General features: G+C 34.6%; 1 protein-coding gene across 1 annotated transcript; it reads left to right on the top strand.

Moving 5' to 3' along the window:
* Positions 1-4,939: 4,939 nt before the first annotated feature.
* LOC110619514 (clustered mitochondria protein) lies at positions 4,940-18,595 on the top strand. Its single transcript, XM_021763017.2, has 29 exons — positions 4,940-5,226; positions 6,380-6,613; positions 7,262-7,323; positions 7,572-7,761; positions 7,836-7,964; positions 8,068-8,224; positions 8,344-8,537; positions 8,645-8,746; positions 9,209-9,344; positions 9,471-9,599; positions 9,835-10,228; positions 10,552-10,656; positions 10,864-10,982; positions 11,416-11,524; positions 11,605-11,745; positions 12,223-12,348; positions 12,445-12,615; positions 12,818-12,904; positions 13,205-13,339; positions 13,518-13,670; positions 13,948-14,016; positions 14,377-14,535; positions 15,860-15,916; positions 15,999-16,039; positions 16,199-16,318; positions 16,879-17,188; positions 17,283-17,390; positions 17,471-17,542; positions 17,846-18,595. The coding sequence occupies exons 2-29, from the start codon at positions 6,388-6,390 to the stop codon at positions 18,308-18,310; spliced, it is 4,266 nt and encodes a 1,421-aa protein (XP_021618709.1). The 5' UTR covers positions 4,940-5,226; positions 6,380-6,387; the 3' UTR covers positions 18,311-18,595.
* The last annotated feature ends 7,777 nt before the right edge of the window (positions 18,596-26,372 follow it).

Genomic DNA, 26,372 nt, shown 5'->3' with positions numbered 1-26,372 from the left:
CCCACTCCCTTAACCCCAGTTTTGCAGGTTCAGTGTACAGTGTACAGGGACAGTCCAGCAGAGTACAGGAAAAGTAAAGAGATCTGTAATAGCTTAGAGTGGACATGTAATATTAAAGAGATGTAATAGTTGTTGCTTGACCTAGTGATGTATGTTTTGTACATGATCTGTATATGTATATATGTTTTCCTGTATGTGAAAACCAGGCTTAACAGGTATGAGTTAACCCATCTAGAGCAAGCTCTAGTCAGGGATACAGAGTACAGAGTACATGAGTACAGAGTACAGAGATAGTGCATGCACAGGTTAAGCCTTGGTTCAGCAAAGAGTTTTATTTTCACAGAAAATGTATGATCATGTATGAGGTTTACAGGTACACAGAGAGTATAGCAGGCTTGCTACGGGTTCTGGCGGCCTTAAGCCGACCTGAATCCTAGCGCCGGTGACGGTCCATTTTGGGGTCGTTACACCAAGGCTCTGGCAGTTCTAACTTAAGAGTTTCATGGCTTTCGGTGGGCATAGAAGCCAAGTCCTACCGATATATCATGTTTCGAAATAAACATATTCTCATCACTAGACATTAGAGAAGATGGAGTTACACTAGAGTTTTTATTAGGATCAATAATCACACTTGTAAGACACTGTCATTTTTTATTTTCTTTTATAGATAAGAGCGATTGCTCTAAGAACTGTGGGTCTACACCTTTAATTACACCACGTGGCTCCTCATGATTTGAAGAATGATATTACTTTGAAGAATGATATTACTTTGAAGCAGAGGTCATACCATATAACTGCCCCATTATAGGCAACCGCCAGCTTGGCACACAGCACTGGTAACTGACCTTCAGTTTCCAAACCAGAACCATTTGCATCTCATAACCATCGACAACCACCGTCACCTACCGTATCGTTTGCCGAGAAGTGGCACGCAACTATGTACCCTAACTAGGAGCCAAAGTACATTGCTCAGATTGAAACAGAAGGCTACAATACTGATCTGAACGACAAGGATGCCACAAAGAAAACAAAACATTGGCAAATGCTCATACTTAAAATGCACAACATAATTACACTCAGAAGGTCATTTAATCCTCTTGCTTCATTTCAATGGAACTCAGACATCCAGTCTAAATTGAAGTCTCATAAAAGATTGCTAGTGGTGAGCATGGCTAACAGTATCATACATTAAGAACTCTCCAAGAAAAGATTCCAATTGCTTACCCACATATTCAGAATGGAAACCAATTGGAAGATCATGAACCTGCAACCATAAATCAGCCCAATAGAGAGGAATGATGTGAGGAATTGAATCAACCATCAAGTGTTGGTACACAAGAAGGTGATTGTTGAATGCCCCTGGTCCTCTCGCCAAAACCCTATCAAGATCAAGTTAATGGAAAAACCCAAACAAAAATAAATTAGATTGCATTTCTTGAATACAAATCCCTCAACCTGGACGCCATAAAGAAGCCATAATGTTGTGCATGACTTAAAAATTCAAAGATCTATATGTAAAAAATCGCTCAACTAAACATAATTCATATTTTTCAAATGTCTGAACTTGACCAAAAGTGAGGATAACCAACTCAATTTTCTCATCATCAGAAATAGATAGTGTAGTAATATGATTTTTCAGGGAAAACAATAAATACACAAAAGCAAATTATTGAAAATGAACACCAGCTATAAAAGCATAACTACAACCTTGCCATAGAAGCAAAACGGTTATATTATGGATATTTAAATTACACGTAATTATTAAAGCAATGAATTCAAATATCTGCAACCAAATATACTTTTGTTGTTTTTAACTTAAATTTTTTAAAAATATCTGAATTTTTATTTAATTATTTTTCAATTTTATTTTATATTGCTATAAATAATTATTTAAATATAATTTAATTCTTAAAAATTCTTTAACAAGTTTGAATTTAAATAGAAAATCAATTTAACCAATCAAATTCAATGTGTTTTTTGGAAAGTTATTTCTTGATTCCTGTATTACTCTCAACTTGGGAAATTGGTGTTTTTGTTCAAAAAAAAGTCAAATACTTGTGATTTAATATCTAATATAATTTTTCATAAATCTTATGAATATTTAATAATTATAATACATTAAATTTTTGATTTTTCATGGAATTTGATTATAATATCCGTTGTTCATAATAAAATTATTGAATATTGAATAAAAAAATTCAACATTTATCATAATTCACATTTATATGTAACACTTTAAACTTTTTTATGATAAAATTAAATCTTCTCAATTTGCTATAATTATAACTATAAAAATTAAATTAAATTTAAAAAATTAATAATAGATTATAATATATTCCTTAAAGTTTTATATTATTAATAAAATATATAATCTTTTAATTTAAATTTTATATTGAATTAAATGTTTCATATATTTATTATATGTAATATTAAATATATTATAAATAAATTTATATAATATAAAATATCACATATAAATAATATAAATTAAAATATTTTATCTAATGTTTGTTATCAATGTTATAAATTATATGGATATTTTTTATATTTATAAAACTTTACTTTTTATTAATAATATTTCAAATAAAATGAAATATTATGTGTTTTATTTTTGTTTCATATTTTAATTTTTTTAATAATCTATGATATTATATAAAATTAAAAATAGAGAGTAAATAATGAGATTAAAAAAATAATATTATTATAATAGAACTTTAAGGACTATATTATAATTTATTATTAATTTTTTAAATTCAATTAAATCCTTTTAATTATATTTATAACAAATCGAAAATGTTTAGTTTTACCATCTAAAATTTTAAAAATTAGATTTAATTATAAATTATCACGAATGTTTAAATTTTTTTTTCGATACCTTTCCATTATTGATTATTATATGTTATTTTTTTATTATTTTTGTATTTAATAAATATAAAAATAACATATAACATATATTAACTATACTTTGATTTTTTTTTAATTTTATAACTATATGGTATATAATTACATAATTATAAAAACAGGTTTCAACTCTATCTAAATAAACTATATATAGTAAAACATATAATTAGGGGTGAGCAGTATTTGGTTCAAACTGAAAAAATCGATCGAACCGAATTAATTTAAAATTTTAGTTCGGTTTTTTATACATTTCGATTCGGTTTTTAATTTCAGAAATTTCGGTTCAGTTCGATTTTAATCAGAAAAAAATCAAAAAAATCGAACCGAACTGATTTGTGATAATAATATATTTTTTCAATAATATAGAGAAATTAAATCATATTAAAATTAAAATATTTTAATTAAATTTTAAAATATTAAAAATAAAGTGTAAAAAATAAAAAATTATTAAAAATCAAAATTGATCAAACCGAATCGAATCGAACCGAATCAGACCGGTTCGGTTCGATTCGGTTTCTGACCAAAATTGGTTCAGTTCGGTTTTCATAAACACTAAAATTTCGGTTTTCAGTTTATTCGGTTTGATTCGATTTTGAACCGAACTGACCGAATGCTCACTTTACGTATACCGATGAAATATAAATATAAAATTAATTTTAATTATATATATTTATATATATTATTCATCTCTAATAATCTTTTGAATTAAATATTTTAAGAAATTAATATATTAATAATTAAAATTAAATGACAATATATTAATAGTCAAATAATAATAACTCAATAATTTAATATAAATAATATATTTTTATAGTATATTTCACAAATTATTCTCCAGCTTCATTAATCTACTGAATTTCTCAGTAAGGCCTAACCCTCTAATTTTCTTAATTTTCAGGCAACTTTTCAATGATGTATCCTTTATAATATTGCTAATATGTTATTTTCCCATGTTTTATTTTTAAAAGTTGCACCAATGTGAATTTTTTTATTTATTTATTTGATATTAGAATTTGGGTTTGACAAAATTTATTTTTATTTTTTTATTGTCATAATTTGTATTTATTTCATATTTTTATAATGTACTTATTTTTTATTTTATTTTTTGTGTGTACTAATTATTGTTTCCTACTCTCAAACTCCAACTCGATTTTGAACTTAGCTTATTGAACTTTTAAATAAATTTGAACTCAAATTTTTAAAAGCTTATTATCCAGTGAAATTAGATACGATTTGATTTAAATAAAAAATAAATTAAATAGATTTAATTTTGATTTTCACAATTTAATTTTAATTAAATTAATATTTAATTTAATAATTTTTATTTTAATAAAAACTATATGAACTTATTTTATTTTTATTTTTATTATAATTTTAAATTTCAATACATTAAAACATTTTGCTCTTTCTTAGTATATTAAAAATACATAATCTTTTATTAATATTATTTTAAATACTTTAATACCTTTTACAAAACCCATTTAATTAAAAAAATGATTTATGTTATTAGAAACAGTCTTTTTAATAATTATAAAAATTTAAATAGAAAAAATTTAAAATTTAAATAAACTCTGCAATTAATTTAATTAAAAAAATTAAATTAATTCTAACAATTAATTAACTTTATATTTTTATTGTAATAATACCATATCACTAAGGGTATAATTAAAAATCATATTATTCTTTATAGAAACTCTATTATTTTTCTTTTCCCACTTTTATATATAATATAAATTATATAATTATTAAAAAATTTATTATCTATTTATAAAATAAATTTAATTGTATTATGTAACTAATTTTATTATAAGTATATATCTATATATATAATAAAGTTAATCATATTATGAAACTAATTTAATTAGGGTCAAATTGATTTAAATTCGTTAATTTATTTGATTTTCAGGATAAATCAGTTTAATTTTAGTTTTTAATTCCTTTAATGTAGAGGAAAAATTGTTTGTTAAACCGAACCAAAATGAAATGTTTTGTATACAGAGCGTTTAGTTATTTTAAGTTAGGGCTAGGAGATACTTTTATAATTTGACCATTTTTTCTCGCCTCTCTCTCTTTCATTTTGCGCCGCACCTTATTAACCCTTCACTCTGCTCTCTGCTGCACGGCCGCACGTCCCATCTCCACCTAAGGCTCAACATCGTCCTACTCCATTTTGTTCTCGCCTCTCTTCATTTTCCGCCTCATCATCAATCGTCGCCGGCGTTGGTGATTCTTCCAGCCCAGCACCATCGTCTTTGATTCTAGGCAGTCCAGTCATGCTGCTTCATCTTTGATTCTTTGCCCTTTAGTTTGGAGTTTTTTTATCAGGTTCATTGTTCATTGTGTATTAAATATTTCCAAGGAGAATTAATTCAATTTATCTGTTATAGAGCTTGATATCCCTTTATGTTTTACTCCAATTTTTGGTATTTGGGTTTTTGCATGACAAAGCTTGCTTTCTCAAATTGCTTACTTTCCCTTTTGTGAGTTTTTGAAATCTGCTTTTCATTTCAAATTTATATTCATGCACTTTTTTATGGTTTTCATGTCCTTGATTTTCTCAGTTCAAATTTGTATCTTGATGGTCCCTTTGTCGTTAAATAAAATCTGGATGTTGATGATTTGAGGTCAGTGAAGCTTAGTTTCTGGGAGATGTAAAATATGGAATAGAAAATTGCAATGCCAATTTTTTTGGACCGAACAAAAACATATGGTTTTAGCGCTTCAGTTCAATTTTCACTGGACGCTCAGCTGTAAGCTAAAAGCTTGAGCTTAAGCTTGCAAACGAGCTTAAATCAAACCAAGCTTGAGCTAGGCTTGTTAACTCGATAAACAACAAGTGATAAACGAGCTCAATATGAGCTGAACTCAAACTCATTTCAAGCTCTGATGTTAGAGCTCAAATTGAGCTCGAGCTTGAACCTGAAAATATTTCTGCAAATTGACCCTGAATTTTCAAAAGCCTGTCTTGGGTCGATTACACTTCTAATGTTATCGGATTGTGAATTGTTTGTGAAATCTGATGTATATGTTTGCGTTTTATACATGTATAAGTACATTTATATGTCCACGATGTATCTGTTAGCGTCTGTTTGTAGTTTGTAATTTTATTTAGGGATTTCTTTGAATGTTTGTTTTTTCACATGAGCAGAGAAAATTGTAGGCTTATAATCTTACTTAATTGGCTACTGTTCAGTTATAATGTAAGATGTCAATTTTATTCTCTAGAATGCAAAATTTATGTGACGCATGGTTATTGCCTGTGGGCTTAGTACTTTTTTTGGTAACATAGTGGTTAATTTATTAAAGTCCTTCGAGTCTCCAAGTGCCTTTGGCTTCAGAGATAAAACGGTTGGGCTGACTCATGAAGTTTCTCAGCTAAATAATAAAAAGTCTTGCTACCATATTTATGTTTTCCATGAACTTTATATTTATTTCATTTTTGCATTTACTAATGCTCCTTAAAATGTTATGGAAATAGGAAGTGAAATGGCTGGGAAATCTAATAAAGGAAGGAACCGGAGGGGTTCAAATAACTCAGTAAATTCCTCAGAGTCGGTGGTGTCTTCCACTGCTCCTGTGAAAGATGACCTAACAGCTGCAGAATCTGGCAAAGCTGATGCTAATGGAGCACCAGCTGTGAGTGAACCAATTAATGCCATGCAAGATGGAAAGGAGTCTGAAACAGCAAATTCAGTGAATGGAACTAAGCAAGGTAAAGTTGTTTTTTCATTATTCTATTGTACACTTATTCGAACCAATATGGTTTTTTCTTTCAATTCATCACTTCTGTAATTTTTTAAAAGAGGCTGTCTGGTTAACAGTGTGAGGAGAGAAATAACTTTCTGCTTTGAAATGTTAGTGTTCAAACTATCCATGATATTTGTTGCGACCTACTAAAGTCAGGCAACTGTGGGGTCCTTTCAGGAACTTTATCATTTTGTTGAAACAAAATCTTAATAGTTCTACTTGATATTCTATTTTTTTCTCATGCCTGAGAATGAAAAAATATGGCATGTACAGGAATATGCTTCTATAATGTGTAAAATTCAGATTCAAAACACACATACTCATATACCTCTCACAAGTTTGTGTGCACTTTTGTAAACACACTCACAAACTCCAACTTTCAACCTATATAAGGGGGAAGAGTTTTTATCTATGAGTTTGTCCCAAATTTTAGAGGTGATGGGAGAACTCATTGTCTTCTATATTTATATTTTATAGCCTTCCACAGTTTGTCTCAACAATGCATGTGTATATTTGTGTGTTACTGTATCTAATGTTGCAATACTGGTCAGTGATCTTCCTATTCTGCTTTGTCATATTTATGTTTAATGTGGTGTTTCCCCTATGGTTCCAGGTGAGCTTCATCTGTATCCAGTCTCTGTCAAAACACAGAGTGGTGAGAAGCTTGAGCTGCAAGTGAGTTTAACTTGATCTTGATGCTTCAGATTATTTCTCATGTTCGGCAATTTTATTATCAATTATAAATGCGTGTTACTTGGGCTTAACTTGTTTGGTATCATGACTTTGCCTCTTTAATTTCTGAATGTCCAAGTATTCAAGTCTTTTTGGTTTCGGTAAATAATTTGCTCATCTTGCAACCACTAATTGTTAACATCTTCTTGTGTCTATGTTTAAATGAGTACATGAATAATATGTAATTGCAGTTGAATCCTGGAGATTCTGTCATGGATATAAGACAATTCCTTCTTGATGCTCCTGAGACATGTTTCTTCACTTGCTATGACTTGCTTCTGCGCACAAAAGATGGTTCAACTCACCAGCTTGAAGATTATAATGAAATTTCTGAAGTAGCTGACATTACTACTGGGGGTTGTTCCTTGGAGATGGTTGCTGGTAAATAAACTTCTCTCACTCTTTGGTAATAAAGACCTATTAATGGAGTCTTAACATGAAAACCCTTTTGGCAGCCCCTTATGATGATAGATCAATCAGGGCTCATGTCCACCGCACGAGAGAATTATTGTCACTTTCCACACTTCATGCTTCACTTTCAACATCACTTGCATTAGAGTACGAAAACAAGGCTTCAAGTTCAGGTGGCTTGCAATCTTCTTATTTTTCTTCTTTTCTCTTATGTCAACACCTTCTTTTGTTCTGGAAGATGTTCATGTGATTTGTATGCATTCAACTCTAATCTAGATATGGTGAAAGCCGAGGTCCCTGAGCTTGACGGGCTGGGATTTATGGAGGATGTTGCTGGCTCACTTGGTAAGTTGCTATCAGCTTCATCAAAAGAGATCAAATGTGTGGAGAGTATTGTGTTCTCATCATTCAATCCTCCTCCAAGCTATAGAAGGTTTGTATCTCTGGCTGTTTTCATCTCTTATTTATTACTTATATGACTATTCAATATATAAATATTGCATTGGCATTTGGCAAGATAATATACTATTTTTCAATTTTTTGCTTGTCCAGGCTTGTCGGAGATCTACTATATTTGGATGTAGTGACATTGGAAGGTAATAAGTTCTGTATTACTGGAACCACAAAAGCATTTTATGTCAATTCAAGCACAGGCAATGTCCTTGACCCAAGGCCTAGTAAAGCTAATTCTGAAGCTACAACCCTTATCGGGCTCCTGCAAAAAATCAGCTCCAAGTTCAAAAAAAGTAAAGGAACATAATTCAGAATTTTGTTGTTTGTCGAGCTTGAAATTGAAATTTTACTATTTCCTTGGATGATCCCTTTGCTCATATCACATGTTCCTATTTTGAAGCCTTTCGTGAAATTTTGGAGCGGAAGGCCTCTGCACATCCTTTTGAAAATGTTCAATCTCTTCTGCCGCCGAATTCATGGCTAGGATTATATCCAATTCCTGGTGAGCTCGACTTCCCAAGATTCACCTTATAGTTAATGTGAGTTAGGCTTTTGAAGTTGGTGAAAACATGGTGCTTTCAACTTAAAGGAAATTCTGTTTCCTGATAATGTCCAGACCAAATTAACTCTGAAGTATTGGTCATATTTATTGGTATGTTAACTGCATTATATTATTAGAGATACTTGATCATCCTTTTATCAAATTGTATTGGTTTTGGCATGAGTTTTCTCTCTATAGAACTTCCATTTTATAGAAATTTTCATTTCCTTCTTCATGATTTAACCCCAATTATTACCTTCCTTATCTCGCTTTAAAATTAAACATACCTCCTCGTTTTAATGTTGTTATTTTGTGGAATTATGCATACTGTCAAACGTTTAGATGTCTCTGGTTTCTTTTCTGACAAGTTAATCAGGTTCTAGATGTTTAACCTGAATGACTATATGGAGCTTTTTTTATCAGATCACAGACGTGATGCAGCTAGAGCAGAGGATGCACTGACGCTTTCATATGGCAGTGAGTTGATTGGCATGCAGCGAGATTGGAATGAGGAGTTGCAATCCTGTCGAGAGTTTCCCCATACAACACCTCAGGAAAGGTACTATATTTAGTATTAGTTCAAGTAATTTTTAACGTTATACATATTATGTGGTCCATTGGATGTGAAGTTTCTTCTCTCTATATTCCTTTTCTTGCAGTCTCTTATCAGGTGAATGTTTTGCAGGATCTTGCGGGATAGGGCTCTCTACAAAGTCACTTCTGATTTTGTTGATGCAGCAATTAATGGTGCTATTGGAGTCATCAGCCGATGTATCCCCCCCATAAATCCAACAGATCCAGAGTGCTTTCATATGTTAGTGAGACCTTGAAAACATTGAATTTTTGTTCACTTGTTTTGAGAAGCTCACATAATGTCATCATGCTCCTTGGTTAAACACTGTATAATATATATATTCTTCATCTGTTTTTTGTGAATGGTTATGGGCTATTGGTATTTTTATAGAATCTTGTGCTGTATACTTTATTTTGATAAAAGTTTTTCATCTCCACATCTGCATGTTGTGACTTATGTTGACTTTTTATTCTAGGTATGTCCACAACAACATATTCTTCAGTTTTGCTGTGGATGCGGACCTTGAGCAGCTATCTAAGAAACGTTCTGCAGATATTAATTCGAAAGCAGATAACACTACCACTGCTCAAAATTCATCAGAAAAGGTCTCAAATGATTCGACACATGAGAACAGTGGTGTTTCTAATGGGGCATGTGATGGATCAACTACAGTAGAAGGTAATGGTGTTGTGGAATCAACTCCTCTATTGTCCTCTGAGACCCAGTTGGCTGAGAGTGAGCAGGCCACATATGCCTCTGCGAACAATGATCTGAAAGGCACCAAGGCCTACCAGGAAGCTGATGTCCCTGGATTGTATAACCTTGCCATGGCCATAATTGATTACAGGGGTCATAGAGTGGTGGCACAGGTGTGCATTAGAGATGCAAAGTTTTCCTCTTCATTGTCTAGTTTATGTGCATTTCTAATATCCATACTTGTGCAATTTTTTTTATATTTTTGTCAAATTCACATCATGAAGGAATATATTCTTAGCAAATTGTTTATTTTCTATTAGTGTCTACTTGTTGATTATAATACTATTATTTGCCAATAACTATTACTCTTCAAACCTTGTGGATGTAATATGCTAGGTACTAATCTTTTTTCTTATTTTTGTTTCTTTAATGTTGTTTTGATGTCATTATCTTATGATGCATGTTCTTGTATAATTCTTTATGAACTCTGCTGTAGAGTGTTTTACCTGGCATTCTTCAAGGGGATAAGTCGGATTCCCTTCTGTATGGTTCTGTTGACAATGGCAAGAAAATATGCTGGAATGAGGAATTTCATTCCAAGGTGAGATATGAAATTATTTATCATGTTATTCATTTCAAATTGCATCTTTATATTGGAAGTAACTGGCTAATGATTTTGGTTTCGAAGTTTGCATATATCTTTTGATTATTGTCAACAAGTCTGACTTTAGTTTTTTTCCGTGTCTTGAACTCTTGATACCTTGTTATTAATAAATTTGGTCATTATGAACTCTGAGCTGTGGCTCAGGTGCTGGAAGCTGCCAAGCGCCTCCATCTAAAGGAGCATGAAGTTGTAGATGGATCTGGAAATATTTTCAAATTAGCTGCACCAGTAGAATGTAAAGGCATTGTTGGTAGTGATGACAGGTGAGTATTATCTAAAGTGGCTTATATTTTGTCAGTTTTTTCCCTCCCTTTTGTGATTTTAGTTGCCCTTTATTTCCTATATTATACTCGATAAGTTGCACTATGGTGATCTTAATGACACGTCTTTTGGAAAACTGCCCAACTTGAATGTTAAAGATTCTCCCACGACACTGTTCAAATTTTCAGAAAAACATAAAAATAAGAGAACTGAATAAATAAATTTAATTGCCAGGGGCAGGTACTGATTTTCTAATTATTTTATCAATCAAATTTCTAGATTTCAACATTAAGCTTTTCAATTGAATTTCTTAATTAATATTTGCTTTTAGTCTGGTCTCAGGATGTATGACATTATTGGATAACTTGCTTCTTAAACTTCTATTGCATTGTGCTTCACTGCTTCCTTAAGATATTTTCATTATTTAAATCCCAGGCATTATCTTCTGGATTTGATGAGAGTAACACCTCGTGATGCAAACTACAAGGGACCAGGATCCCGATTTTGTATTTTGAGACCAGAACTGATTGCTGCCTTTTGCCAGGTTTGTTACTAATCTAAATTGACACTTTTTGTATGTTTCTTATGCTCTCTTTCTCATGCTATTTTATGTTCTTGGAAAAGTCTGAATCTGTAAAGAGATCAAAAAGTAAGCCTAAAGCTGAGGATGAGGCTCATGCAACTGCAGAGTCTTCTGAGGTTGCTGGTGCTGATGAACAGGAGAAGCCAGAGGCAGACATTCCTCCATCTTCTGCTGACAGTCAAGTAAGGATGTTTTTCCCTTGTATTCTTTTGGGTTTTCCCTTGATAAAGTTGCATTTTCTAGAAATGCATGTGCGATTATAATGAATGCTGTGATGTAGCAGTAACTTGTTTCGAACTGTAATCTCAATTCCAAAGTAAATTCGTTGATTAGAGATGGTTGAAATTATTGGGTTTAAGGATCATCTCCTTGTATTAAAATCGAGAATTTACTTTCTTGTGCTCCATTTACATTCTGCTCTAGCTTCTGTTATTCAGGGATTTCAGCATCTACCTTGTTTGTTTTCCTTATTACTGTGTCTGTGTGTTTACAAGTATCAGTATCCTATATCCTGTTGTGATCTTGTAGTGCATGAGTGCATCGTTGGATCCAGTAATGTTAAACTTAATTTTGTGATGAAGTCTGTTAAAAATATAAAACATCTTATTTTATCAATTTTTATTATTTGAGTTTTTTTGGCACGTTGTGTTGGTCTGCAGGAGATAACCCACAAAGGGAGGGTTGAGACTGTTGAAGAATGTGCTTCTGGAAGCTGTGAATCACATGATGAAATACTACTTAACCCTAATGTTTTTACTGAGTTTAAGCTTGCTGGGAATCCAGAGGTGAACTTTTGATATGATAATTTTTTTAATGGAATGTTATTTAATAAAAGATACTTATTTAAATAATAATAATAATAATCCTGTGGCATTCATCAGGAGATAGCAAAGGATGAAGAAAATGTCAGGAAAGCTAGTTCTTATCTTGCAGATACTGTGCTTCCAAAATTCATCCAAGATCTTTGCACACTTGAAGTGTCACCTATGGATGGGCAGACTCTTACTGAAGCACTACATGCCCACGGAATTAATATGCGCTATATTGGAAGGGTAAGCTGTAGTTTTTTCAGTTAATGCTTCTTTGTTAATACTGTTGGCCCCTTTCTTGTTGATGATAGGGGTTTGGTGATGTCAGAATTTCTAATTTCTAATGTAGCTGCAATGTTAATCGTTAACTGAGAATCTCGTACATTCCATATTTATGTATGATTTGTCACTGTTATGCTTTTGAAACATGTATATCATATCTTAGATTGCTGAAGGGACGAAACATTTACCTCATCTGTGGGATCTTTGTTCTAATGAGATCGTAGTCAGATCTGCTAAGCACATCCTCAAGGTGATAATCTTAATCTTGCTCATTTCATATTATTTCCATAATGTGCTGATAACTCTCTTCCTTCTTCTTTTTTCTTCTTCCCCTTTTTCCTATTTTTCTTTTTGGGGTTGGGGGGGGGGGTAGTGTTCCTTCAACCTTCCCAGCTTCTTTTGGATTTGTGAATTATGTTTCTTTCTGTCTGAAGAAAAAATAATTGTCTCGTGCTAAATGGAAGTTTTGTTATGTAACACAAAATTTTGGCTTTAAATATTGTGCTTTTGGTGACAAGTTTATGCTTTCTACACTTTTCTGGTGATGCAGGATGTACTGAGGGATACAGAAGATCAAGATCTTGGTTCAGCTATCTCACATTTTTTCAACTGCTTCTTTGGAAATTGTCAAGCTGTAGGAGTAAAAGCTGCTTCTAACAGTTCACAGCCAAGATCACAAAAGAAAGTATGCTTAAGAATGTTTCAATGTTTATTGATTTATTTTTGCCGAAAATGTTTCAATATTTATTTAGTTTGATCTTTCAGTTGCCTTCATTACTGAGCTCTTATCAATTAATTCTTAATGTCTAATGTAATTTGTGTTGTTTCAGTGATCAGATCTAACTATGTTTAAATATTTGCAGGACCAAGCTGGCAATCAATCTTCTGGAAAATCATCTAAGGGCCAAACAAGGTGGAAAGGAGCATCTGCAAGAAAAAATCAATCTTCACATATGAATGTCAGCTCAGAGACTGTATGGTCTGACATCAAGGAATTTGCAAAACTCAAATATCAGGTATCATTGTATTGAGTATAGATGTTCCTCTAAAAAAAGGGTATAGATGCTCTACTTGGACAATTAGACATGCCAGAAATTGGAAGTCTTTTTCCTCGTATAGATATTTAATGGAATTAGAGATTAGAGGAATATTGAGATCATACCATTTGTGATGAAGGCATTGTTCCCTTCATCCTAGGCGCTCATATATTGCTGCACTACAATCTTTGGAAAGTGCAGTCTTTTTTTTTCCTAAAGCACAATATGTTGGAACTGAATTCCATTCTTTGATTAGTTTGAGTTGCCAGAGGATGCAAGGTCGTGGGTGAAGAAAGTTTCAGTTATTCGTAATCTTTGCCAAAAGGTATTTTGAGTTTCTCTCTCATTAATTGATATATGGATATTAAAATTCTAACTAGAAATTTCATTCATTTTTGTCAAGTACTTCTAATTCAGTGCTTCTAGTGCTTATAATACTTGTCTTTAAAGTTCACATTGGGCAGTAGGCATAAAAAAACATATGCTTTGTTCATGAGTAATCCAATTTATATATTCACTACTGCTGTTTTTCTCTTGGAAAAAGGCTTGTTACTTTGGTCATGAATTCATGGCTGCTTGGTATATTTATCAACTGGTAATTCAGAATGAGGCTTCTAAAGTTGCTCAAGTTGAGCATATGTTTCTATATAGTGAATGATTTAATTTGGTAGCACTTCCTTGACAGGTGGGAGTTACGGTTGCAGCTTGCAAATATGATCTTAATGCTGCAGCACCGTTCCAAACATCAGATATCTTAGATCTGCAACCAGTTGTGAAGCACTCTGTTCCAGTATGTTCGGAAGCTAAGGATCTTGTGGAAACAGGAAAAGTTCAATTAGCTGAGGTATGTACTGTACTTAGATGTCTTACTAACAAATCTTACATGATTGGTACTGCCCAGTTATTCTTAAATTAAGAAAATATTTGAGGCCATAGAAGTTACTGTTTCAGGTACTTGTGAATATGGATTGCACTATGAAAAAATTCATCCATTAGTACTTGTCTGGTATACTGATTGAGAACTAGTTTTAGTTAGATTGAAGTGCAAGGGCATTCTTTTTCATGAATATGGTAGGAATCCCATTGAAATTTTCATTATTTGGCCTTATTTCCATAGTTGTGAAAGGCTCAAGGCGCAAAGAGGGTTTGGAGCCTAGGCGCTAGGCGCACAAAAAAAATTCAAAATTTCATTAAAATTCAAGTAATATAAAGCTAAGTATAATAATGTGAAGTACCAAATATCAAATACTAATAGTTAAAACATTAATAAAAAGTTCATAAGTTAAAAATAAAGCCAAATTTCTCCATCACACAATAAAACCAACTACGCTTCAATCAATCTACTCTTCAATCTTCACAAATTCATAATCAAATACTACATTATAATCTTTATTTGCTAGCTAAACTAGCTATCTATATTCACAATTCACATTTATAATCACAAATTTTTATAATGCTAGTGCTACTTTCACAACCACAATTTATGGATAGTTAACATAAAGTTTTAAAAAAAAACAGAAACATTAATGGACAGAAGCAGCAGGTTTGTGGCAATGATGGAACTATGGAAGAGCAGCCATCGGCAAAATGAATGTAAAAAAATGGCAGCAGCATTTCGGCAGTATAACAGTCATAGGAGAGAAGGAAAAAAGAGAGATGAGGAAGAAAAAGAGAGAAAAAAAAAGGAAGGAGAATGATAAACTAAAAAAAGAGAACAAGAATAATTTACCTGGTATGTTGAGATTCTTGAGAATGAATCTTGATTCTTGAAGATTAATTTTTTCTTCCTTTTTCTTCCTCTCCTTTGTTTTTCTCTTTTTCTTACTCTCTCCTATGGCTAGTGCTTGCTGATGTGCTGCTGTGACGTCTTAAAGTTTTAAGTCTAGGGCAAATTTAGAGCTATTTATCCTGCGCCTTGCGTGCCCGAGGGCGCCTCAGGCACGTCGCCCACCTGGCGCCACCCCAGGCGCAAGGGCTGGCACCTGGTGTGCCTTGTGCCTTTCACAACACTGCTTATTTCGAGTTGGAATGTCACTTGATGGGATGAATATGTGCATGAGAAACTGGCATTATTTTGTAATTCTGCAATGTAAGCAAATACATGGCAATTTTCAAATATGACCTTAAATGTGCATTTTATTAATTTGTGGCCTTCTTTGTTGCATTAGGGTATGCTTAGTGAAGCCTATACATTATTCTCGGAGGCATTTTCCATTCTTCAACAGGTATCCAATTCCATTGTTTGATTTTTGACATGTGAAGTTCTGCAGTGAACATGTGCTCATCAAAGACTTTAATGTCTTTCAGGTGACTGGTCCGATGCATCGGGAAGTTGCCAACTGTTGTAGGTACTGGTTGTAACATATAATAAATGTGAAGCTCTCAGTTCTGTTTTCCATTTCCTTGATCGATAAGTCATAGTATACTATCCTTCAGCAATTGTAGCTAATTTCTCTGGATCCAAAAATGTTTCGGTTTATCTGATGCACTGACCTAAAACCTTTCAGGTACCTTGCCATGGTTTTGTACCATGCTGGAGATATGGGTGGAGCAATAATACAACAGCACAAGGAATTAATCATAAATGAACGCTGCCTGGGCTTAGACCATCCTGATACTGCTCACAGGCACCATTCTTTGCCCTTTCTTTTTTAAAAAATAAAATGAATTTATGATCTACTCAAATGTTATTAATATATTGAATTTATGATCTACTCAAATGTTATCTTTCCTCTTTATTATCGTTGCATTTATCATTACCATAGTTTTGTTGTTTACTAACTTTTTTAGCTAGAGAAAAAAAAAAAGAGAACCTCCTATGGGCTTTTTCTGACGAAAATCATTTGAAGAATATTTTAAAATGACTTTATACTCCATGTAGATGTTTTGAAGTTGTATTTAAAATGAATTTTCTGATAAATTTATGTTATACAAGTTCTGAGCCAACTACCATGGGATTGGGTTAAAGGAATCATTATTCATTTAATAATCAAGAAATTGAGTCAAACTATATGAATAAAATGCAGACAAAGATTTTTGCTAATGCACTAAAAGTTTCCTGACATGTTGATAATTCAAGTGACCTCAAAATGATAAATTCAATTTCAACTGTGTAAAACATCTGGCCACCTTCTTAGATCACATTTTTTGACTGAATTTTTTGCTCATTGCAACTGTGGAACTACAGCTATGGCAATATGGCTCTTTTCTACCATGGACTCAATCAGACAGAACTTGCGCTGCGGCACATGTCCCGTGCACTGCTTTTACTGAGTTTGTCATCTGGCCCAGATCATCCTGATGTAGCTGCAACATTTATAAATGTTGCAATGATGTACCAGGACATTGGAAAGATGAACACAGCTCTTCGGTATCTGCAAGAGGCCTTGAAAAAGAATGAGAGACTTCTAGGAGAGGAACATATCCAAACTGCTGTATGCTATCATGCTCTTGCCATTGCATTTAACTGTATGGGTGCATTCAAGCTCTCCCACCAGGCATGCCATCTCTGCAGGAATTACTTTCCATTTCCTATTTTCTGCTGTATGAATATAACTGGACATGTCTGAGTTTACTTTTTGTTTTCCACAGCATGAAAAGAAGACCTATGATATACTTGTCAAGCAACTTGGTGAGGAGGACTCAAGGACGCGGGACTCCCAAAACTGGATGAAGACATTTAAAATGCGTGAACTTCAGGTGAATGCACAGAATTTGTAAATCCTGCTATTGATTTCTATTTCTTCGGGTCTGTATTCTAAATAGTGTTTATTTGACAGATGAATGCACAAAAGCAGAAGGGCCAGGCTCTGAATGCAACTTCTGCTCAGAAAGCAATTGATATCTTGAAGGTTTCCCCCTCCTATGTTATTTTATTTTGATTAATCATCAATATTTTAGGATGGATATGACCAACTGTGCTTGAGGCCATGAGCTGATTCAGGTTCATCTGTAGGCTGTCTGCACCCCTTTTTCTGATTGGATGCTTTGAGAAAAACCACTGTGGCATGTGTCCTAGTGGAGCCTGTTACATTTTCCCCATTTGTTGCACTTAGAATACATATAATGCTAAAATTCGAACACAGCGTCTCCACATACATTGTATGTTCTTATTGTTGAAGATAATGACTTTAAGCATGTTTCCTGTGTTGCAGGCACATCCTGACTTGATACAGGCATTCCAAGCTGCTGCTGCAGCTGGAGGATCTGGGAGTTCTAGTGCTTCAGTCAACAAATCTCTAAATGCAGCAATAATTGGGGAGACCCTTCCTAGGGGCAGAGGCGTAGATGAAAGGGCTGCTCGTGCAGCAGCAGAAGTTAGGAAGAAAGCAGCAGCTAGAGGCCTTTTGATTCGCCCACATGGTGTCCCTGTCCAAGCTTTGCCACCACTTACTCAGCTCCTCAACATCATTAATTCAGGGATGACCCCTGATGCGGTCGACAACGAGGAAGCAAATGGCGTGAAGAAGGAAGTGAACGATCAACCTCCTGATGGATCAGTAGATGCGAATAAAGATGAAATACCAGCACAAGAAGATCCAGCTCCAGTCGGATTGGGCAAGGGCTTAGCATCATTGGATACCAAGAAACAGAAAACAAAACAAAAACCTGCGGCTTAAAATTTTGATGCAGAGGTTTGATGGGATGGTGTTTTTGCAAGAGAGTTGCAGTTTCCTCGTAAGAAAGCAGCTACTACTGTTGAAGAGTAGACATCATTTGTATTCAATTTTTCCCCCCAATAATCTGGCTCTTAAATGCAAGGAGCATCCATGGCTAGCTTGAACTACAGAGATTTTATATATTACATTCTTATTAGGTAGAGAATACAGAATGACACAAAACTATTCTATTTTTGCTCCTTTTTGTTAATTTCCCTATGAAAGTTAGGCAAGTGTTATTTTTCACTAATTTTCGTCAATGATTTAGAAACCCCATTTTAATTCTTCCTTTTAGCAGCTGTAATAAAGTTGTCGAAGGATATCTATAATCCTCACATGAATGTTAGTTCATGTCCAAGCACATGGTTTGGGGATGAATTCTATGTTCTTGTGCAGCCCCCCCAAAAAAAAAACGAAGTGACAAAATTGTAAATATTATTAGTTTTATATTTTATAATAATAATTATAAATTTTTATATATTTTATTCAGTTTCTGGATCTTTCTATTTACTCCATTGTCCATACATTTTTGGATCGTCCATTTGAAACTGCGATAAAAGGATAGCCCACATGCAGGTCTAAGCTTGTTATATAGCATTTCTTTTTTAGGCCATTGAGATGCTGTTGGCTGTTGAATATGCAAGGATATGTTTCATGCTTGTTTGTGTTGCATTTGCGTAATAGCAATGATATTTTTCACTGTCATATTTAGAATAGCTAGGATTAATAGCAATAAGATTTTCCACTATCATATTTAAAATTTTTCACTATCATATTTAGAATAGTTAGAATTATTTGCGTAATAGTATGAGATTTTCCACTATCATATTTAAAATTTCCCACTATCATATTTTAGAATAGCTAGGATTTCCAATTATGCAGACATATTTCCCACTATCATATTCAAAATAGCTAGGATTTCCAGAAGATATCATTCATTTGATGAGAAATATTCCTTATTTTGGGTGGCCGAAGCACTTTGCAATCAATTTCGTTACAACAACTGTAGCTGTAGCTAATTGTCAAACTTTTTCAAATGTGATTTTTATATTATATATGACCATATCTAATAGTATATTAATTGTCCACCATTCCCAATGTGATTTTTATTTATATATGATCGTACCTTAGGGTATGTTGATACTCATTTCAGAGGGAGTCGTCGTGAAAGTGGGTTCCTGCGATGTCGTCAAGCTTGGCAACTTGGTGCTCATAACCTGTGCTGTTGGTTTGATGCAGAAGAGCAACAAACTCATAACCATCAAGCGAAAAGATTGTTTTGAGAAGTTCAGGGAGCTGTTTATCATGCCAGATGACTATTAAGCTCATTTATGGCCGGGATTAGACTCTATTGAAGTTGATAGGGAAATAATCAATTCTGAGGAGCACCTTGTAATTGAGACTAATATCTTTAAGATTCGGAGATGTGTCCAGACACGGATACCTGGACAGAGCCTTGATTTAATAGGTTGATCGTAGACTCATGATTGGTTTCGTTAGATCACTTTATATTAGACCCTTGGCAATGAGATCTATAAGATGAAAAAAAGACGGTCAGGGGTCCACCAGGGAAGCCCCTAATGAAAACCTCCACACTCAAGTCAAATTGAGAATTGTGTGAGATGTCTTAATATAAAGAGAAAATAAACAATAAGACATTCAAAAATGAGTTTTAGAAGGTGTATCATTTTAGGGTTCTTCAATTCTTCAAAGCAAGAGAGAAAAGGCGAGTGGGAGAGAGAACCAACCCCCTGATTGAGTTTGATTAGGGATACATATACTGATTGGTCATTTTGATGACCTTTAGCATCAAATCCCATCATATCTGACGTGAGTCTTTTTGCATAATATGCCATATATTAATGGAGGACAGGTTTAGCTCATATCTTATTCGCTGTGTACGTCACATAAATAAGACTTTCAACCTTCTTATTTAATATGCCGGAGGAGACTAAGATGGTCGTCCATGGTGCAGGAGGTTGGTATCTCGTCCTGGTTCTATCTAGCCATACTTAGTTTGCATGACCTTTATAAGGGTCAGTAGTTTCCGCGTTGAGTTCTTGAGTGTAGTACGAGTACTGGAGTAATTGGTCTGCTCATTGTAAAAGAAAGTCAGAGGTGCTAAAGGTTTGACCTTTATACTCTATAAGTCAGGTTTTATATAGCCCGGTTGGATTAAATGAAGAGATTCACACGTCTCTTCAAATAACTGTACACGTGTCACGATTTTGAAGGGTTTTATTTTTTTTATATATTATCAGATGCCCTTTCACTTCTCCAAAGGTTATTTATGGCGGTTGGAGGAGTAAATTTATTTTTTTCTAGACATGTATAGTTCCTGAAATATTCTCTTTCGAGAAACGCGTTGTTATTGTTATTGATTTTCGAAAGAGCGTCATTAAATAGAGGCCATAATTATTGTAGACTTTCAAAAAACCGCCACTTGAGATTTTCAAAATTTAAAATTCTTTTAAGCATATAAAAACCTTTCTTGGAGTATTTTTAAATGACTTTGACGTGTTGGAATTCTTTCCTTTTTGCTTCAAATTCTCTTCTTCTACAGTTTTTCTTAGGAAATTTCTTACTTCAGGTACGTCTTCCTTCCTCATGGCTCCTTAGGATTTTCCCTCTAAAAGGATTGCAGTCAAATATCACTCAAAGCAATTTTCGGAGAGCCATTCCTGAAGATTTGCTTCGCACTGATTCCTATCAAATCAGAGCTCCACACTCCTTTGAAAGAATTATTTTGTTTTCTTCCCCTCCTCCTCAGTATGGCAAAAAACTTGTTTTCTTCTTGAAGCAGCTTGATTATGGCTTGTCTTATTCTTTTTCTTGCTTCTTTGTTGAGGTTTTCCAGTTCTACCGAGTGTCTCCTCGGATGCTGACCCTTAACTCTATCTTGTTTAGGCGTGCCTTTGAGGCGGTGTGTTAGGGATGGGGATTCAGGCCATTTGTGAACCTCTTCAAGTCTCTCTTTAAAATCCTTAAGTCAAATAACGAGTTTTGAAATTTTAGTGGCCGCATGGGTTTGTCTATTTTTACAGGCCATAAGGAATCTATCCGCCACTGAGGTTTCGACTTATCTTTGGGGGACGTTGATACTTGGTGTAATATTTTTCCTTGTTTGTCTGATTGGGAAAGTGTACTTTGCTTGTTTGACCTCTTTCTCATATAAGTACGACGTTTTCAAATATCTACAAATCCCTCTTGAGGGCAAATGCTATGCCACCGGTATACATTAACTGATTTCCTACATTTTTGGCTTTTTATCCTTTGCTTGATTAATAATTTTGTTTTTGTGGTTTGTAGCTTCTGAGATCCCAATGGGTGAGACTACAATGCCCTGAAATTTTACCTTGTCCAGGAATTTTGTCAAATAGGCTCTTGAGCAGTTTACTACTCGAAAGACTATAGAGGTCGTTCATGATACCTTTGGTCTCAATCCTTAACAAAGGGAGGACATGCAACCTTTGGCCATTATAGGGCCTTCCCTAGATATTTCTGCTGGGGAGAATGTTGTGGAGACTGCCAAGCAAGTAGGTGCTGAGAAAGCAGTTGTCGAGGAGGGGGTTTAGCGAGCGCCTTGCGAGGTAGGTAACTCTTGCGGCTTCTTTGACACCCCTGTTGTTCATGTTCTTTCGTCCGACCACTCCTCGGGAGGAGAGGATGAGGCTTCGAGTGGCCTAGTAAGGAGGAAATCCTTGGCTGCTTCTCAGAAATCTTATCCTCCACCTCCTCAAAAGAAGAAAAGGAGGCTAGTTAAGGATTCCCAACTACACAGGTCCTCGGGTGGGGAGGTTTCTTAGTCGACCTCGCAAAAAACACCCCGGATGCGATAAAGGGAGCTTGTTTGCTGACGTTAGTGCAGAGTTGCCGCAGGCTCTAATTCCCCATGAGTCAGGGATTGTTTACACCCTAAGCCAGGAGTCAACTACCACTTCTATTACGGAGGTTCTTCGCAATCATGTCTTTGAAGCTTCTCCTGATATTAATGATCCTCGGCTCATGGGGATTGTTTGTCACCTTGTTAAACTTAGTGCCCAGTCTGAGGTTAGCAGCTCAAGACCTGTTGAAAAGCTTTTTGCTGACTCCAAAAGACATGCTCTCTTGGTACTTTTTCTATTTAGTCATTTTGCTGACTTCTGTTGTCCTTGTGTTAACTATTTGTTTGTGCTCGTAGGTCATTAGTGCCTTTATTGAGTTGGAGGGAAAAATGAAGTGTGCTCAGGAGGCTGTCTGTGCTAAAATTGAGAGAGTTAAACGTGAGGAGGCTGCTCATGTTGCTGCTTTGAAAGGGGAGCATAAGGCAGAGGTGAGAAGGCTAAATGAGCTACTCGAGCAAAGTCATCTTCAAAATGATCACGTTGCCCAACTGGAGAATCAACTAATTAGGGAGCGATCTGAAGCGGCCAATTGACTCAAGTCCAAAATGATGCAGAGCTGAAGGTCAAAGGTTTCCTTAAGCGTACTTCTCAACTTGAGAATGAGCTTTTGAAGATGTCTGAAGACCTGAAGCAAGCTCGTCATCATTTGGAGGAATCTCGAGAGGATGCTTGTGCTAGCGAGGCTATGAAAAATCAGTACAAACTGGAGGTGACTACGCTCTCTACTCTTTGTAAATAGTACGAGGTAGCTATAGTTGATATGCGCAAGAAGAATGAGGGTGTCATTAAGACCATGTACCGGAAATACCTGTAGTCTAATGAGCAAAAGTCTAAAATTTTCAATTCTACTATGCGTTTTTATGCTAGTTGTTATAATTTTGAGCTGAAGGCTGGTCGTGATAAGCTGGGCAAGCCTCTTAGCGCTCTTCGACTAGCTGATTGTGATTCTGATGAAGACGATGTACAGTAAGGTCCTGACGACTTACCAATTAAGAAGCCTGCCAAGACCCCTATCTCAAAGACTTTGACTTCCAAATCTCTTGTCACTTCTTCCCATAGTGTCTTGGGGAAACTTAATGACCCAGCCAGTCAGATGATTGTTAATCCTGTTGTTCTAAAGACCATAGATGCCCAAGCTTCTCTCCCGAGAGATGTTACTCCTGCAGACCCGACTGTTGAGGCTACTCGTGCTACTTTTACCATCTCCGAGGTTGAGCCTAACTTGACTGGTGAAATAAATGGTGGGCTTCCTTTTGCCTTGCCCTTGCCCGTATATCTCTTTTAATTTTTGTAATACATCTTTTTATTTAATGAAAATTGCTCCTTGATTTGCAGTTCAATACTTGATATTGTTGTTCTTCTATTTGGACTTTTTCCTTAAGGAGGATATTTAGCCCTGTCGTTTATATCTTAATGTCTCGTTAGGTTGACAGGACATTTATGTTTTGACTTAGCCCTGATGGCATGTCGAGATAATGATACTTTATATTCATGTAAATGAAAAAGATAATATGGTGATAAAAATCGTAACAAAAATTATTGTAAGTTGTTGTATGTAATCTTTAGTCCATGTTTTAAGAATTTTAAAAGATCGTGATATATTTCATTTTTTCTCTCGGTGTTGTTAATTCGTACTTCTTTTAGAAAGGACCTTCTAGACTTTTCAGTGACCAAAATTGTTTTTTCAAGTTTTTAGCACTTATATCACCTTTAGAGTTTTTTAGCCCTGAGTATTTTTTATGAACGTTTCAGCTCGAGCTCTTCAACCTTTATTGTTATTATTATAAGCATTTCAGTCTTTACAGGACTTTTTCTTCGTTCTTTTTTTTTTTTTTTTGCTCTTTAGCCTTGATTCTTCATCCGTGCTCTTTTGACTTTCTACATTATTTCGGGCTTTTTAGCTCTGATTATTCATTCGATCTCTTTTGGTTCTTTATATTATTTCGAGCTCTTTAGTCGACCTCTTCGCTCTCCAGGAGATTCCGGGTTTTCGCTCCCAACTTTAGTCCGAGTAATCTACTCTTGAGCATGTTTCGGGCTTTTCTGCACTTAAGTGTCTTTCGGACTCTTTAGCCCTGACTTGTTATCCCAGCTGTTTTTGCTTTTATCGTGTTTCGAGCTCTTCTGCCCTTATTTTTAGTCTGAACTTTTTGACTCTTTACATTATTTCAGATTTTTAGCCCTGATTATTTGTACGCCTGAGCTCTTTTGGCGGGTCTGTATTATTCTGAGCTTTCAGTCCTGGGACCACTTCCGAGTATTTTTATTTTTTGCACGTCTTTCGGGCTTTTTGCCTTTAAATATCTTCTAGGCGCTTAGCCCTGTTTTTACTTCTGAATGTTTTTTGTTCTTGTGAAAAGTATGGGGATTTTGCTTTATACTTTTTTTGGGTTTTTAGCCTTGAGTCTGCTTCCGAACATTTTTGCTCTTTCATTTCTTTTGGGAACTTAGCCTTGACGTCACTTCCATGGGCTCTAGCCTTGATTTCGCTTCTGCACACTTAGCCCTAATTTCGCTTTTGAGATTTTGTGCACTTATCATGCTTCTGTGCCGTTGGCACTTAACCCTGATTTCGCTTTTGGGCTTTTGTGCCCTTATCATGCTTCCGTGGGCATTTAGCCCTAATTTCGCTTTCGAGATTTTGGCCCTTAGTCTTTTTGCAAAGATTTGGGTTCATTGCCTTACCGATGGTGTTCCGAAGATACAGGCTCGTAGCCTTACTAACGATTTTTCGAGATTCAGACTCGTGGTCTTACTGGCGATTTTCCAGGGATTTAGGCTCATGGACTTACTGGCAATTTTTTGAGATTTAGTCTCGTGGCCTTACTGGCGATTTTTTGAGAATTCAGACTTATGGTCTTACTGGCAATTTTTCGAGATTCAAGCTCATGGCCTATTAGTGATTTCGGGCTTATCAGCTTTTCTTTTACGTTTAAAATTTATTTGCAAGATAAGAATAACAATTTGCACTGCATATATATATGCCATGAGAATATTCATTGCCAATTAAGCAATATTTGTCAATGAATACAGAGGCATGCAATACATTTAGCTTCATATTCCAAATGAACATAAATATGGATTTTGACCAACTATATCATCTCATTAGATTCTATGAACAAAATCGTTTCACAATTTTCAAATCAGCATACTTTTAAACAAATAAACCCTTTCTTAGTGAGTTCATGATAATATTAATCACATCTAAGAACTTTTTATGCTACTTCAGTATATTATCGTATTTCATATTTCAGATCTATGTACACAAAGCTTTCATCTAAAATTATAGATTTTGTCTAGTTCATAAAAGCAAAAATACTTTGAGTTAGAGAAAGTAACTGTAGGACTTGGGTGATTCATGCATGTCACTTCTCTCCCATGGTTGGTGGATTGCCCTTGTGTCGCTTTTTCTTCTTACATCAAGCATCTTCCTGTACTTGATTTTCACCGTGCGACTTTTAGATGCAACTGGTAATTCCTAGGTCTTTTCACCATCTCTCTTTCTTTCACGCTTTCTTGTTATTTAGTTGTTAGCTTTTCTTGGTTTGTCATGTGAATCTCAATGAGTTTTGATTGGAAACTCTGGCGACAGGATAGTCTCCTTCGTCTCCACAGACGACGCCACTTGATATCTCTGAGATCAGGAGATGGAGACTTATAAGATGGAAAAAGACAATTAGGGGTCTACTGAAAAAGCCCTCAGTAGACACCCTCCAACGCGCAAATCAGATTGAGAATTATGTGAGATGCCTTAATATAAAGAAAAAATAAACAATAAGACATTCAAAATGAGTTTCAGAAGGTGTATCATTTTAGGGTTTTTCAGTTATTCAAAATAAACAAAACAAGTGGGAGAGAGAACCAGGCCCTCTGATTGAGTTTAATTAGGGATATATATGTTGGTTGGTTATTCTAATGACCTCTAGCGTCAAGTTCCATCATATCTGAGTGAGCCTTCTTACCTAACACGTCATACATTAATAGAGGATAAGTTTAGCCCATATCTTGTTCGTCACGTAAATCAGATTTTGGCCTACTTATTTAATATGCCAGAGAAAACTAAAGTGGTTGTCCATGATGTAGGAGGTCGGTATCTCATCCTGATTCTATCGAGCCATACTTAATTTGCACAACCTTAA

The sequence above is a fragment of the Manihot esculenta genome, chromosome 7, assembly GCF_001659605.2.
Source record: "Manihot esculenta cultivar AM560-2 chromosome 7, M.esculenta_v8, whole genome shotgun sequence".
Classification (NCBI taxonomy): domain Eukaryota; kingdom Viridiplantae; phylum Streptophyta; class Magnoliopsida; order Malpighiales; family Euphorbiaceae; genus Manihot; species Manihot esculenta.
This window is presented reverse-complemented; position numbering and strand designations above follow the sequence as displayed.